The sequence below is a fragment of the Nothoprocta perdicaria genome, unplaced genomic scaffold, assembly GCF_003342845.1.
Source record: "Nothoprocta perdicaria isolate Ctin4 unplaced genomic scaffold, notPer1 scaffold_169, whole genome shotgun sequence".
NCBI classification, from domain to species: Eukaryota; Metazoa; Chordata; class Aves; order Tinamiformes; family Tinamidae; genus Nothoprocta; species Nothoprocta perdicaria.
Genome location: NW_020454860.1, coordinates 922,358 through 938,728, shown reverse-complemented (window position 1 = coordinate 938,728; position 16,371 = coordinate 922,358). Strand labels below are relative to the sequence as shown.

Sequence of the window (16,371 nt, the reverse complement as noted above, 5' to 3'; positions counted from 1 at the left end):
TGTTCTTAAGCACTTAAAAAGGATAAACACATTTTTACTGTGATCCTTCCATTTCACTCTTCTCTTTTTCATGCTTATGTTCATTAGCTTCTGAAAAATAAATGTGACTCTTACTTTAGGTCATGCTTCTATAATACTGTGCATATGAGCTTCTGTCCATTTGGAGTACTTCCATTCAGGGTAGAAATCTACTTTTGTGAATTAAGGAGATATCACTCCATTAGAGTTTCCTAGAGATTTTGGTTAGGAGAGTGCTTTTTAAATTACATTTATGTTGTTTTAAAAAATGCCTCAAGTCTTCTGGAAACCCATGTTAAGTCTACCTGCATGCATTTTTCTGCAGAGAGGCTACTCTTTCCTTTTCTCCAAGCACACATTTTGGGGGGACTCAAAATTTAGMTTTTTAAGGGTGATGAAGAATATAGAAATCTCAACAAGTTGATTGCTTTTCAGTTTAAATAAAATATATCATTTTGAAAACGTCACAGTAGCTTTCAGGCAGACTGAAATGGAGAATAATGAAATGAATAATGAAATGGAGAATTAAATATTCATTATTTAATTCTCCATTTATAACTTGAAATTATTGTTTTKATGCTAAACAGTGGGTTTTACACTCTATCATTTAGTGCAGTTGAAGAGCAGCTCTGGAACCCCATGACTGTTCTTCTTGTCTATGGAGTTCTAAGCGTTATGTTGTTAACTGATACTCATATAAATCTTTTGACTCACAAGTGTAAGGAGTACTTCACTGTTTTTGCAGAGGTACAGTTTTTAGCTACTGCTTCTTTTTATTTTTAAATTTTTTGGGGGTTGGGGTGGGGAGGGAAGCAGATACTGAGTGAAAAAAGATAATAAATCATTTTCAGGTAAGAAACTGCCAACTAAATACTGGCCTGTTTGAATGTGATGAAAATGATGGTTTCATATCCAAAGAAAGACTGCATTAGTATCTCAAGATAGTTTCCATCTTTGCTCTTAGCTCTCCTAAGGCCAATCCAGGAATCCACATCTTTTCCTTCTCTGGAAACCACAAGGACACAAGTGATGGGTAAATAGTAATTCATCATCATCATTCCTGTCATTTTGTTAACACTTTCATATGAAGAGCATTTAAGACTATGTCAAAACCYTTTTTTGCTATTGGAGATGATACTTAATTAGATCAGTGACGTGGTAAGTCCTTTATAAAAAAATACATAGAAAGTAGTGTTACTAAGCCTCTCAAACCCATGATTTACTGCTCTGTAATCCTAGTTCACTGAAACTGTTTTAATTCTGCATTAACTCAGCTGATCTCTACTGATTTAAAGAAATGGAATAATAATGAGTGCAAATATTTCTGTTAAAAACTGAATGAAATATGGGCTTCATTTATTTATAACTCTATACTGGCAATGTTTTTAACAATAATTGTCCATCTCTAGTGTCTGAAGGCAGTTTTCTGGTTTGATCTTAGCTACTCGGAGACCAAAATTGAAATCTCCTTCAGCTTACCTGACAACTCAAGGAAGAGTGGAGGGTAAATACAATCCTTTCTTTTTTGACTCTGCTTTTACATCACTTGACATCATTTTCACCTGCTTTGAACAATACCTAGGTTTTCAATGCGCCTTGGCTTGCAGAACCACTTGCCTAACTAGTTAGATGATTCTACCTTTTGGAGCTTTTTTTCTATCACTTTAAAATCATCTTCTGTAGTGATCAAGTGACAGCTTGTGAAAAGAACATTTCACATAATATCTTGCTTGTGCAGTCTGCAGATGAAGGCTTTTTCTTTCTTTTTTTTTTTTTTTTTTTGAACGTCTTCCTAGCATGAGATTGTACAATACAACAGAAGTAGGATTTTGCCATCCACTAGTCTTGCTATAATGTGGCATAATTGTCTCAAAGTTGTCTTACAGGACATAAATCATTTCTTTTTTTGCTATTATTTTGCTGATGTGAACATCAGAATTTTAGTTGGAGGTTGCATCTGGTTTACATAGTATATACACTAAAAGAGGGAATTGACATTTTCATGTATCCTGGACAACAGTGAGCCATATTGAGTCTGTTCTCTGTCAAAATACTAGTAATAATAGCAGCAGCAATAGGTATCGTGATACACAGTTTATCCCTTGATGCTGGAAGAAGGAAGTATCAAGCCTTTGTTGTTGCCTGCATGTAAAGGAGGCCCCTACCACCTCTCCTCTTTAATCCCAAATCTGAAGCGGAGTCTTACGGTTCCAGTGTTCTCTCTGCAAAGGCTTCTTGTGTCTTTTGATGAGCTGGAAGGAGAGCTTTGACCCAGGTGACATTTAGCCATTTTGCTGCTGCTGAAGAGCCACCTAACCCCCAGTTGCAACCATGGCAAGATAGCTGGTAGCTGCATTGGTCAGGGACTCATGAAACACCATCAGAAAAAGACGTCTTGTATGAACTCTGGTCTTTTGGGGTGTTGTGAAGCAATAGTTCAAGTTGCTTGTAAGTGCAGTAGTACAACCGTTTCTCARGATGTTTTCCATGTCTGACCATAGAAAAGCCAAGACCAAGCCTGGAATCGCTCTCCACTGCTCCACTGGAAAYGACCAGAGCTGCGATGGGTTTGTAGCCTGTCATTCCCTTCCTGCTTTATTTACTTTGGCTGCACTTTTCTGTGCAGAGCTGAGCCCGCTTCCATGTTTTGTATCTCTCATGTGGCAGCACAAAAAGTGTTTGGTSTCTTCTGCCTCAGTACTAGAAGTTGTTCCATTTGCAAGCCTTGAGATTCYCTTTTGGGGCAGGTTCATGTTGCCGAGTTCATCCACTTCCAGCTTTCTCTGTTGTGGGGCTACCTCTGCCCACTGAAAAATAGCACTGAAGTTAGACTTTTTTGCTTATATTAATACTTCTAGGATCTTTCTTTCCCGTGTGCAAGAATATGCTTTCAAAATTTATATAAAATATGYTATCCAGTGTAGTACACTTCTCCCACTTCTATTTTTAAAGGGTGCTTGTTTTGTAAACAGGTATTTCTTTTACCTCACATCCTGTCCTGGTGACCAGGCAAGTCTTTTGCTGCTTTTCCCATTGCTTTTCAGTTTACTTCCTGTTTGTTTTCATCTGTTCTTTTATTTTCTATCTTCTCAGCCACATTTTCTGACATATTTGATTATCTTTCCATAATTCCTTTAACAGTCTTTTTCATTATTCGCATCACAAATACACATTATAAAATAAATTTCATGTACATTTGAAATTATTCCTGTCTGAAGACCCCAATTGCTTAATAATATCTTTAAACTTAGTCATTTTTTTCAGGTTCAGATAATGTTATCAAAATCTTTGTAACTTTTTAATAACATATCACATCTTTTTGTGTGTGTTCCAGCTTCACAGGACTCTCTTCATATTACTTCCCCTTCACAAGTATCTGCATCTGCAGAAATACCAAAAATAAAGACTGGTAAATTGTATTTGTCTATTTGTCTATCCGCAGCTAAGTAATTATTTTTTGCATCAAAGGTCTTATATTTACAGGCCGTTTGATTGCTTGATGTTGTCCAAAATGCTCATTTGCCTTCAATGTTTAGTAGCAGAGCTCAATAACTGCATTGCGATAGACCAGCTGTGTCCAAGGTCAGACAGGAAAACTTCAGGAATCTAGATCACTTTGASTGGTTTTGATATGCCAGATAGAAGAGACTGCTACCTAGATGAAGGTGTTTGTCAGCTGTGATCGTACATTTTGGTTGGARCGTTTGTCATCGGGTCCTTGTTTGTTTGTTTGTTTTGTTAGTCATGTTCTATGGCTTCCTCCATTACTAAGCATTAGGGTGTGTGCTGGAGTTTTGCTATTATTTCTCCTTGGAACTCTTCTTATAAGAGTTTTATATTTTTTTTATGAGAGAAATATATGAATGTGAAGAAAAAATATCCTAAGCTCAACAGTGAATATTTCCACAGTATTTTTATAAACTTCCTCTCTTACCTTCTCACATTTCAGTCTCCAGAAAGTTGAGTTAATTTTTGTTATTTCAAGAATATAAAATATCAATTTTATTAATTTAGTTTAAACAACAAATTACAGAATGTGTAGTGAATTAAAAGCTGTAATTCAAAATGTGTTCTACCAAGTGTTGCAGGTAGAAATTGCTGATTGTAAAATTTCTTATTAGCATATATGTTAGGCATGCTATTTTAGGTATATTTTATATATATKTCAGATATTTAGCTATATCGAGGTCTCAGATGCAGTTCAGAGCAAAAAAAAAAAAAATTGCCCTAACATGCACAGAGCAAATGACTCTTCTCACTAAGTCTACACTTAGCGAAGTTGCAGTTCCTCTTGGGGATGTGTATTAAGAGTAAGGTGACTCCTTCAAAATGGCATTTTTTGTTGGTTTCTTTTTGGTTGGAAGTCCCTTGAAACTGTTTCAACAGCACTTTAAGTGTTGCTGACATCTTATGGAGCTGTGGCATGTAGCCCTACTTTTTCTGATTTATTTGTATCTCACCTCCAATAAGAAGCTACCTTTAAAGTTATTTACGTTATCAGCAATTGCCAGTCCACCTGACTCAGACACACGGATGCCTCTGCTTTGCACAACATCTCACGTTAAGAATTACTATTGATAATTGTGATACATTAGCTTTTCAGTTAAACCATTTCTGATTTTTTTTTTTTTTTTTTTGGTTTGTTTGCTTGCTTGCTTGCTTTTTTGTTTTTGATAGCAGTTTGTGGACAATAATCATCCTGTTCATCCCTGATGTTTTTGTCATCTGCCATGCTTGTCTTCCTCTTGAATTCTCTTCAGCAGTATAGACAGATAATTCTCCCCACTCCCTGCCTTTTTCTTTTTTGCGTGAGCAAAGACATCTTGTGCCTAATACTAAGAAAGTCATCTAGGACTATTTTTCCTTTATTTCCTTGAAGAAAAGATATTAAGACACTTTATAGTTATACTTAAATGAAACAAGACTGGTGAATGATGTTTAAAGATTAATAGTAATCTTAAAATTATTTCTTCTAGGCTAATAAAGCATCTTTAGAATTTATTATACTTTCTTGGATGCATAGATATATACACATGCACATGTACTCTACTGCAGATATATTAAGCTTCTTTCTTATTAAATTATATTTTTTACTTTCATTTTGTACACAGATTTTACACCATTAAAATTAACAAAATCCTGTCAGAAAAAGCAATGAATACAACTTGACTGTCTTTTTTTCCCAAATATATTTGTAGTATTTTTAATTACGCAGATTATATTATTTTCTACTGCTCTTTTGAGTGCTTTACATCTATAATTGTGTCAGAAGTTCTATATATTTTCGGTGTTTTGTATGTTGTGTGAAGCATGCTGTCTAAAGCAATGTGAGCTTTGCTTGGCTGCCAAACTGGTTTCCATTATTATTTTAACCATATTTAACCATACAACCATATTACTTTAACCAGTAGCTTTAGCTCCTACTTTAAACCGGTACTGTTCTGTCATCAACATAAGATACAGTTATTGTGTATGGACCACTGCATTGCAAATTAGGTTCATTATAAGAATGCAAGGCTATATCTAGGAATAATAATTATAGATATTGTGACCTGTTTTTTTATAGCTTTTGATGATATTCAGCCTGTTCTGCCAAGCCCTGGGACACCCAGTAGGCCTGAAATAGCACATCCTGGACCAGGTACAATAATTACTATCTAGCTGTTACTATTCAGTAGCTCAGACCCTGCTCTAAGATTCAGAGAAATGACTGCTCTCATAATCTTCAGTTTCGATGTGCACTACGACTTGGACCCTAACACCTGTTTTTGGAAAGTAGATTTCTGATAGTGGTTGACATTAATGCCTTATCACACTTTCAATGCATATGGCAACTCATAGCCATTTGATTTTTCCATTGATATTTTGAAATATATACTACATAGATAACTGTGAGAAAATAGGACTTTGTGTCCGGAAGTACTAGTCAAAATACTCCAGTGAATGCTACAGACTGCATTCAACTGTTGTAGTGCTGTTTAAAGTATTAAGGAAGGGAGAGATGTATCCTTAAGTGCATTAAGTTGGTTAATAGTTGCAGATCCTTGATTTTTTTCAGATTGTCAGAGCACTTATAGTGCATTATAGTCCATTATAGTCAGTGCATTTCAAAAGACTGAATTCATCTGTAGCACACGAACTGATAAACTGAAAAGAGACCAAGAATTAGTGAAATAGTTCTGTTTTTCCTGTACAAAATAATTTGTTTTTTGCTTATGAAGCAACATTTTCTTCCATTAGCTCTTATGTCTTATGACTATAACCATTTCTTCCAACAGCAACAAGTGAATCTATTCTGGAATCTTTCACACCTAAAACTTCTCATCCTTTTCAGTGGCCAAGGGTAACATTAGGTAATGCTGTTCTCGCACAGTCAAAAACTCCGTGTTTGTTTTGAGCACTTCATCCCACATGAATGCATTTCTTCCAGCAGATCATTTCACATGTATAATTACTCTTTTTCCTGGTTATAGATTCTTGGTTTTCCATTGTCATTAGACTCTCATACTTCTTGATAWGTCCCTGTATGGGATTCAGGATAATTTTACTGTCCTTGGAGCAGTTATACTTGCTTCTCCATAACTTGCATGAAAAACTCCATCCTTTTATCAGTGCTTACTCTCTCATGCACACACGTGCACTCTCTCTTGCTCACTTGCYTTGTAGAAGTCTCTTAGTTCTTTTGGGGCCATCAAGTGGGTTTTTTTTGGTTTTTTTTTGTCAATGCACTTAAGTATCATCTCCATCCCTCACCTCAAATTCTGATCTCATCAGATGGCTTTTTCATCCCATATCACGTTATATTTTCTTCCATATAAACTTGTGGCATGTGTTTTTTGTTGTGGGAAAGACTTCTTAAATAATTTTTGATTGCAACTGAGCTCTTTTTTTCAGCTCCAAAAGAAACACCACTTACTCCTTCTAAACTGAAACCATCTGTTACCCCAGAAGTACAGCATGTGAAGCCTGGTAATTGTGCACATCGTTTTTAGAAGTCAGTAGAATGGAACAGATGTTCACTAAAAATAGCTCAGAAAAGCTTCCTGAAATATATAGGAACTATAGAAGACATGAGCATCTTAACCAACTTAGGTTATTATTCTAAGTTCAGTCATATTGTTTTAAGATCAGTCATATTTTTGCTGACGGATCTGGTGGTAGAATATAAACGAGCTGTGCCATTTCATAGCCTAATTGAAAGGAGGGGCAGGGAAAATACTTCAGGGCAACAGAATATTTGTTTGTTTTTTTCTTGGTGTGATTTGAATAAACAATATATATGAATTATTTTGATGACCTCTTTTGCTGGTCTCCCTTTCCCACTTCCATATGGACATAATATAGCAAATGAGATATTTGCTAGTTACAGAACTTTTGTTGATTTAGATTGCAGTATTAGCTAAGTGATTGTTGAGAAGGAGAAACTTTAAAAATGTTCATATACTTGTGATAGTTTCATTCATTAATTGTTGGAAGACTGTCATCAAGTGTGAGGTTTTGTTGTTTTCTTTCTGTTTTTTGATCAAAAACAGATTGCTGTAGTACTTTTCTTCTCTTTCAATTTGGAGTCAGGAGAGGTGAATTTACCTCCCTTAATGATTCAGGGACTGAACCTAAGAATGGGTTAAGAAATTGCAGATATAAAAATGGGAAAAACATCTCAGAAGCAGCTTCCCACATATAGCAACAAATATGCAATGCATAGTATCATAAGAAAACTAAAAAGGAAGTAGGATGTTAAACAGAAAAGTAGGACTTAATTAAAAAGTAGGACTTAATTTCAAGTTTATCTAGTTTCTAAGGAAAGGAAGGGAAAGGAAAGGAAAGGAAAGGAAAGGAAAGGAAAGGAAAGGAAAGGAAAGGAAAGGAAANGGAAAGGAAAGGAAAGGAAAGGAAAGGAAAGGAAAGGAAAGGAAAGGAAAGGAAAGGAAAGGAAAGGAAAGGAAAGGAAAGGAAAGGAAAGGAAAAAAGAACTATTGGGATGATACCACTTTTAGTTTGGTGTTGATATCTCTACTGATCCATTCATTTTGGATCATTTCATGATTTTTTTTTCCAGCCCCTAAGCCACCGCTTTTTGAGTATTGTACACATAAAACGCCTCAGATCAGTGAACATCCGAAAGCAACACTAGGTAATGAAGGTTTCTCTAGTTTGAATGTTTCTCTAGTCACTCTTCATTGTAGTCCAAGCCGCAAAGAGAATTCTGTGATTTTATCACATGGCTTTTTATGTTTGCAATCCATTTTAATTTTAAAAGAAAAGAAAGTCGGGAAGGCAGAGCAACCCCAAGTATACATTTCTCAAATTAAGAAAAAAAAATGGATTTTTTCCATATAATAAATGACTTTACAAATTTTGGCTCCCATTGGAGGGGAAGTTTTACTACATCAACAACAATTATACAGTCAGAAAATCATCAGAAGCCCATCGGAAAAACTATTGAAAGGCTAAGCACAAGGTTAATATTATGTGCATTATTCTTAAAACTATTCATGAAGGATTTCTGTGGCACTAGGTGGATTTTTATTCTAGTCTGCTATGAATCCTTCATAAACATCATTTTGACTTGAAAAGTCCTTCTCAGTCATTTCACATATCTTATTTTAGACTGTTCTTTCCATAAATGTCATATGCTTTTCCAATGTGCCAATTGCTAAGAAACTTTTTCCTTGGAGAGCAGTCTCATCCTAATGCTTTGTATTAAAAGAAGAAAATTATTTGTTAAACCACATAACAGTGACATTATGCATCACCTGATATCAGGTTAACTGTTATGTTAAATATAACAGTTATATTACTAGTTTCAGCCCATGCAAACATCAAAAGAAAGAAATCTTTCTAGAACTGATTGCTGATACTTGTACATTATTTACTATCTAAAACAGCACTATTTTTATTATTTTTAAATAATACCTGGGGAATACAGCCTTGAAGCAACCCCTCTTTATACAACTGCTTCCATGCTTTCATGCTTTTCTATTTTCCTGCCAGATAATTTCTTCAGGAAAATGAAAATTACGGATATTTTCTGCAGGTTTTGGCTCTTTTTTTTCCTTTTTTTTTTTTTTCCTTTCTGTGTGTGTGTGTGATGGCTTAAAATTGAAATGCAAAAATCAAAAGATTAGGTGGAGTCGTCATTTTGCTTCTTACGTGTCTTTTGAGAATGCATTTGCTATTTTAATTTTGATGTAATGTTCAGGTATTAATAGATATATTAAATTTATTTACTAAATTTTAAAGTGAAGGACAAGCCCTTATTTTTAGCTAGGGTAACAAAGTCTTGTAAAGATTTGTTCTCAGTAGCCATTCACTTCAGGCTTGAACTGTGTGATTCTTTCCAGTAAGAAACAAGGGAAAGGATAATCTTATAACCCAGTATATTTCTTCCAGCTCCTAAAGAAGCAAAACCTTCTACATCTAAACCTGCACCATCTGCCAGAACCAAAAAACCACGACTCAAACCTGGTAATTACTGACTATATTGTAGCACTTAAACAGTTTAATATACTTTTGTTTATTTTTTTTTCTGCATAAAGATTAGCACTCTCAATCATGAGGAAGACAGCTAAGGAGGGGACTGTGCTTTTTGATGAATATTATTTTTGTATTAAACCAAAAAAAAGAAAGAAGAAAGAAACCTTTTAACTTTAGATTTTTGCCATCTAATTAGATGACTTTGGGTTGAAACAAATTGCTTATGTCCATTTGATTTAAAAATTACAAGTTTTCTGAACTTAGATCAGCAGAGAGTCTAGAAAAGCAAATTCTCTTGCTTTGCTAATTGGATATATTAGTAACCAGTACCATAATACTTACATTGATTCARTGTTCATTTGGACATATATAGACTTATCTGAAACCATGGAAATAAGGGTAAAATTCTGGCCTGGAATTTAGTAAAGATATATTTAATAATTGCAATGAAATTTCATATTTGTACCAGTGTGGAAATTGGATGTGTGTTGGAGGATAATGTGTGTTAGAGGTTAAAAGGCATCTGGCTTTACCTAYAACTGAAGAATATATGAATACTGCCACAAAAATATTACTAGTATCCAAAGGTTACAAAGCTTGATTATAAGATCAAGTCCAACTGTAAACCCATCACCACCTGAAGTCTTGTTCAAAAAAAGAATTACCCTCTTCAGAGCAAATTATTCTCTCTGAAGCTTGCTAACTACATGGTGTTTATGTCTTGAAAGTACCTCAAATTAGTATTTTTGTTTTCTTTTTAAGGTTTAATTATAACTACATCTCCAAAGACCCTTTCTSTGTAGAAATTCAGTATAATATTAGTAGATAAAATATTCTCTGCAGATACCTATGTTGGAATATAGATCTGAATCCTGGAGGTCTTTTTTAAACAACAGAGAAAGTGACTTATCTGGGAACTCCTGAATGAAATTTTTTGCACCCCTGAACTGCCGAAGTCAATACTGTATATTGCAATGTTTCCATCATGATTGGGCTATTTTGGGTTTCTGCATAACTTCAGAAGAAGGCAATGTGATCCTGGATTTGTACATTTAACTCAAGTGTTTCCTTTCTTCATTAGTGGTTGTGTCGGTCATTCCAGCAGAGATCCTAAGAATCACTTTCTACTCATGATAAAACTTGTAAAGACTTTTCTGTGTAGGCATCTGTGAATTCTGCATTTGTTCTGTCAGAACAAATTTTGATACTCTTACTCAGGAATTCCTTTACAGAGCATAAACTATACAATACGTGAGGAGAAGCCTGGATTTTCCTTGGTGATAAAATGATCAAAAGTCAAGATCTCTATTCTGTATTCCAGTGTCTATCCAATGTCAAAGTCTTCTTACACTATGCAGAAATTTTGTTTAGATGCTCTGACTTCCACAGGGTCAGAGGAAAYAAGTATTTATTTATTTATTTTCCAAGCTTATTCCCAGGACACAGTTTTTCTGTGGGGAAAAAAAATTCTCCAGCCTCTACCTTTTCCTCAGAAAAGTCCAAACCAAGTGAAAATGTATGTTAATGATTTTTTAAAAGYATGGCCTGAAAAGAAATAATTACCAGAGTCTTTACAAATTTCCTTAGAATTGGGAGGATGTCACTGTTTAATTTTGTGTTCAAAAACAAGCAAACAAAAAGTCATTTCTGAGTGATTTGGGATTCATCAGAAGTGTACATTGAGATGAATGTCTGGTCTTAAGTTAGTTCTGGCAGAATGTTTCAGGTCATCAACTTGTAGGTTAGTATGCATATTGCTGCATTTCCCCCCCTTTCTGTGTTACTATCTAAATGTAGTACCCTGTAGTGTTGAACTGTGTCTGCATGCACATATGCTGCACTTGGTACTCAGTGCTACCCAATGAAATTAAATAGTTTCCATCTGATAACTAAACATTTCTAAGACTGATCCTTGTCATGACAGAAAAACTCTTCTACAAGTGGCTATTCAGAAAATAATTTGGCAAAAACAAGACTTGGTACTACTGACTTTTTGTTTTAAATATTTGATTTTGTGTACTCTCATTATTCTCCTTTTGACCATATCTAATACCAGCTTTCTATATTTAAGAGCAAGATCTGATCTCACTGACTASGTTGCACTGCTTTTTGTCTTGTTTTAAAAGAACCATACTATCATCTCATGTGAGCAATCCTTTATCAGAGAACAGCATGAATTTAAAGTGGATTATTTTGGGAAGAGAAGTACCGATATAAATTTAGACAACTGGTTCTCAGAGAACCTTGGGAAAAATAATAATAATTCTCTGTTGGACTTTTTTTTTTTTTTAACTTTTCAGTTCCCAGTAAGACTTCTTCCAAACCTAAGGTCTTTCTGCACCCAGAAGAACCTATAACAATGCAGGGTAATTACTCTATTCTTCCACTTATTTCTCCTGAACATGATGTGTCTTACAGTCTTTTGCTTTCTCAGAGAAGTGCCAATAGTATTAACTAGATTAATTATTAACTATAAAAAAGTGCCAGTAAATAAATTAGGAAGGTGTTGGAATTCTGGATGAAATATGTCAACTTTCTATCCATTATTTTAAACTTTTTAAAACACACTGCTGATTGTAGATATATTTAGGATTTAAAGTGAATTGCACTTTAAATTCATGTTAATGCTAAATAATTTCACAAACTTTGCTGTTCAAGGTCTCYCTGTCTTTTAACTGCTTTTGGAGACATTTCTGTTGTTACCTAATTTATTTCTCTAAATAGAAATGGAACTTTTTAAAATTTAACATCCTATAGCACTAGATAACCCACCAAGATTTTGTTCAACTACCTTTTTCATAGTATTGCAATTATTTAAATTTGATATCGTTCAGCTTTTACCCTTGAATCACTCTGGCTGAAACTCATTAAAAAATAGAAAATTTATAGATAATAAAAGGATACTAAAGTAAAAGATTTCTATGGTACAGTCTCTTCAGCTGTCTTCAGCCGTAAGRAGGAAAAAAGTTAGGGTCAGGGAAACAGAGAGGAGGATGAAGACTGTGAAATTTTCACTCACATCAGTGTTTCTCTGATAGAGACACACTTTTTATCTTTAGAGAGCAGCAAACGTTGCACAGAACAGGTAATGTTGAAACATTCAGTAATACTTTTACTTGCTTGAATCCTGGGGAGGAGGTGAATTTTCACTGTGAAGCAAGAACAGATGGACCTTATCAGAAGTTGGGAAGCAGACCTATATGCACCTATATGGCTCTCAAGAAAATGTTCTCTATTTCAGCAGCAACCGTTCCTGTGTCAATCTCTACTGAGAATCCATACACATTTGAACATCCACAAACCTCAGAGGGTAATGATTATGGGTCACCTTTAGCCATTTGTCTTTTCATCTTTTCATTTGACTGATAATATATGCAATTAGAAACACTATTTTCTTTGTTTTCATTCAAATATAGTCCAAACTCAACAACTGAAAGTATGATCTTAGTGTTTCATTTTTTCTCAGTGGTTCTAGTTGGCTCACTGAGCACCTCTGAGGTACCTTTGAAGCATAGGGATTGATAGCTTTACTGTTTGTGTGATTTTTATTTCATTTTATCTGGTAAAAATATTGTTTAGCCATGTTCTATTTTTTCTAGAATTCTGTGTAGCACAGTACAGTTTAGGCCCTGTGCCTAAAATGTGATTAAGTGTCATTTAATCTATTCAGAAGGAGTAAACTAATAGTAAAGACAAAACTACATGTATATAATAATATATATAATGTTAGCARACATACTTAGCAGTTGATTTATGGCTAGGTAGTATTAACAAATTATGGCAAGACTGCAAAAGCAAGTGAAAATTCATGGTGGTTTTGGCTATGGAACCAGACATATGACAGCTGTGCTGAAATCACAGAATACATACATACATATAGGCATATACTTTGGAATAAGCATGGAAGAATTAATATAAGGGATGAAATACATCCTGAAATAGATTTTTCTCTGGTTATTTTCCCAATTTTCCACATGCTACTTTTGTCTTAATAAAAGATCTGTGGCCTCTTGTGCTACTAATATACCAAATTAGGAACTGGGAACAGGAAAACAGTTGTTGGGATTTAATAYGGGAACAGATTTCTAAAACTGTCTGAAAATACAGCAGGCTTTCATGAACCCGTATAGTTGAATTAAATGAGAATTATATTGTTCACTTTAGTGAGGACAAGATCAATCTCACTTCTTTGCAGGTTTAGCCTTTCTGATATACAAGTTTGTGGTTTTTTATTTTAATTTATGTTTAGTTTAGTTTAAAAGTTTATGTGAGTTTATTTTATCTCTCATATTTCTTCCAGTGGCAAATGCACTTTCTAGTTTAAAAAGAAACAAATAAAAAAAAAAAATGAAGAAATCCTGCTCTTTGGATCTTATCTTGATTTTCCTTTCTGTGATTTAGTGGGTCACTACTATGTTTTGGTTGTGCAATTAAGTTTAGATTTTTCTTGAACAGAGAAATTAGAAAGCAAGTGTAGGGAGACAAGAAATGTTGGAGGAAGGGGTATGATATGGCAAACAAGTATTTCAGAAGTGTTATTGCTTGTGTATATTTCAAAGTATTCTATTAGAATATTAATCCTTAAAAAAAAAAAAAAAAAGTGCAAATATAGAAAATATAGATAGTTGGGTAACTTTTCAGAATTTGTAGCTATATCTGAGATAAACCAGACATGCTAATATCATTTATTCCAACAGTGACCAGGAAATATATGCCATTGCCACTCAGTACTCTGGTTCCCCATACTCTTGAGCATCTGCAGACTACAACTGGTAATGCTGACTAATCTTTTTTCCTGGCTTATATTTAATGTCCTTTTTAACTTCTCTCACGAATTTTCTCATCTTTTCAGAGGGAGGTCATGTAACACAGTTACGATACCTATGATATCATAGATTTCTATTCTGCTTCTTAGATGAAAATTTTGTGGCCGTCAATCAAGTCCAATATTTTTCATTTTGCCATCTGTTTTAGAAATGGATTTTCATTGAGCTGAAGCTGTAGTTAAAAATAGTCTTGAAAAAGTGCTACTCCTCCATCTCCTTATGCTATTTTTCAAGATCTTTTACTTTGCTTACTTATTAAGAATGAAAATATTTATTCCTGCTATTGTCAGTCCTAAAGTATTAATTGTATTGTTGTTGAAACTTCAGAAGGATCAAACATGTCAGTTTATGAGGAGTTAACAAAGTGCTAGTATCATAAATCAAACTAAGCAATTCTGATGTCAAATTAGCCAGTTCATAATGAAGTTCACAATAAAGATGAACCTTTACCTCTGTGTGAAACCCTCAAACCAGTGTTTCTTTTAACAATAATGCCATAATTGAAGTGGGTTTAAGTTGTGTGGTATTAGTTAGATTATTTATTATGGGAGTGGATGTCCTCAGTCTTTGGACTTTGCACAGAGCACTGTTCTCTTCAAAGGCAATGTGTCCTTAGTGGCTACTGAGAAGTGGGATTTTTCTATTGTTTTATTACTGGTTGACACCAGTAGCCCTGAACAGTATCAGCTCCAGATCAAAAGTTAACACGTTTTATGACTATCCTAGATTTCACTTAAGGTTTGATTTCTAATTAAATCTTCAGATCTGTTGACTTCAGACTTCAAAAGCTCAGTCTAGTCTTTGTAAAATTTGTCTTGGAAATTCATATTCAGAAGTTGGAACTATTGCCAATGCTAAACTCTTGTAGAATTACAGTAATATTAATATTAGGATGTTATATCCAAAGAGGCTCCACTTTCTCTTTGTTTTAGGATACATAATATTTTTTGTATAATATTTCCATAGCATTTGAACAAGAAAATATTTAGTCCATTTTAGTCATTATAGTCTGTTTTTGTAAATTAAATGAAGGTCAAGAAAAGCAATTTGAAGGAAAATTGGAGACGCTGTTTGCATTTGCTCTGCAAATTGTTTTCTGGGAAGCACTTTAACATGATTTCAGATCTTTAGCCTTTAAAACTCTTCCAAGTTTTGCTTTTTAAAACAAGGGTGCAGCCAAAAGCAAATATAATGCTTCATTAGAAAGAGTTGTCTCTAATGTCTTAGTGATTGGTTAAACTAATTAGCCAAAATGATTTGATTCTGTTCAGCTGGGTTCTCTTTTTCCAGTTGCAGTGAGTTCTACCGTAGAAATTACTTTGAAAACTCTTCTAGTGACTTTAATTGGCAAACGCAGCACTAAATAACTGTTTTCTTAGCCTCATCTCTTAGCTCGTTTTCTTTTGACTAAACATTTAGCAGCTAATGTTGCTCCAGAAGAACATCCAACTCTTATCTGTTTCTTCAGTAATTCTGCCAAGATAGTTTTGCCCATATCCTATTGGACATTTCATACAGTAATACCTACCATCATTTTTTTCCACGCATATCCATTAATACAAGCTGAAAATCACTTCCTTGTCTTCATTTCATCATTGCCAAATGTGAGTGTGTGTCTTCTATTGGACACCATTTGCTACAGTCAGTGCTTAAATGTTGATGTTTACAAAATTGTTTTTTTCCAGTATCCAGTGAATCACARTCCGTACACTGGAAGCCCTCACCTTCTAAGACCAAAACACCTCAAACAACACCTTTGCAACCTGAAGTTGGTAATGCCATTTCTTTTACAGATGTGTACCTTGAGGCCTACTGTTACTTTAGAAAGACAAAAAGTAGAAAAAAATWGATTTTTTACTTGATGGAAGGAAGCTAGTGGTTATTATGGGGTGATATTGTTTATATTAAGAAAAAGAAAACAAATTCCTTGAGAAAATATTTGGCAGAGATGCAGAATTTAATTCTGTRTTTCAGAAAGTGTTTTTTTCTTGTAAGTTGCTAGATTTTTTCCAAGTCATAATTTTTGTACCCAAAACTGCACTACTAATAT

General features: G+C 34.2%; 1 protein-coding gene across 1 annotated transcript in view; it reads left to right on the top strand.

Annotated features, from left to right (window-relative positions):
- Positions 1-16,371, top strand: part of ABI3BP (ABI family member 3 binding protein) — a 152,218-nt gene that overhangs the window by 80,985 nt on the left and 54,862 nt on the right. The window contains exons 22-29 of the mRNA XM_026035896.1: positions 983-1,051; positions 1,460-1,522; positions 5,585-5,659; positions 6,297-6,371; positions 6,913-6,987; positions 8,078-8,152; positions 9,412-9,486; positions 12,737-12,805. Of these exons, the coding sequence (XP_025891681.1) occupies positions 983-1,051; positions 1,460-1,522; positions 5,585-5,659; positions 6,297-6,371; positions 6,913-6,987; positions 8,078-8,152; positions 9,412-9,486; positions 12,737-12,805 (576 nt within the window). The remainder of the gene's footprint in view (positions 1-982; positions 1,052-1,459; positions 1,523-5,584; positions 5,660-6,296; positions 6,372-6,912; positions 6,988-8,077; positions 8,153-9,411; positions 9,487-12,736; positions 12,806-16,371) is intronic.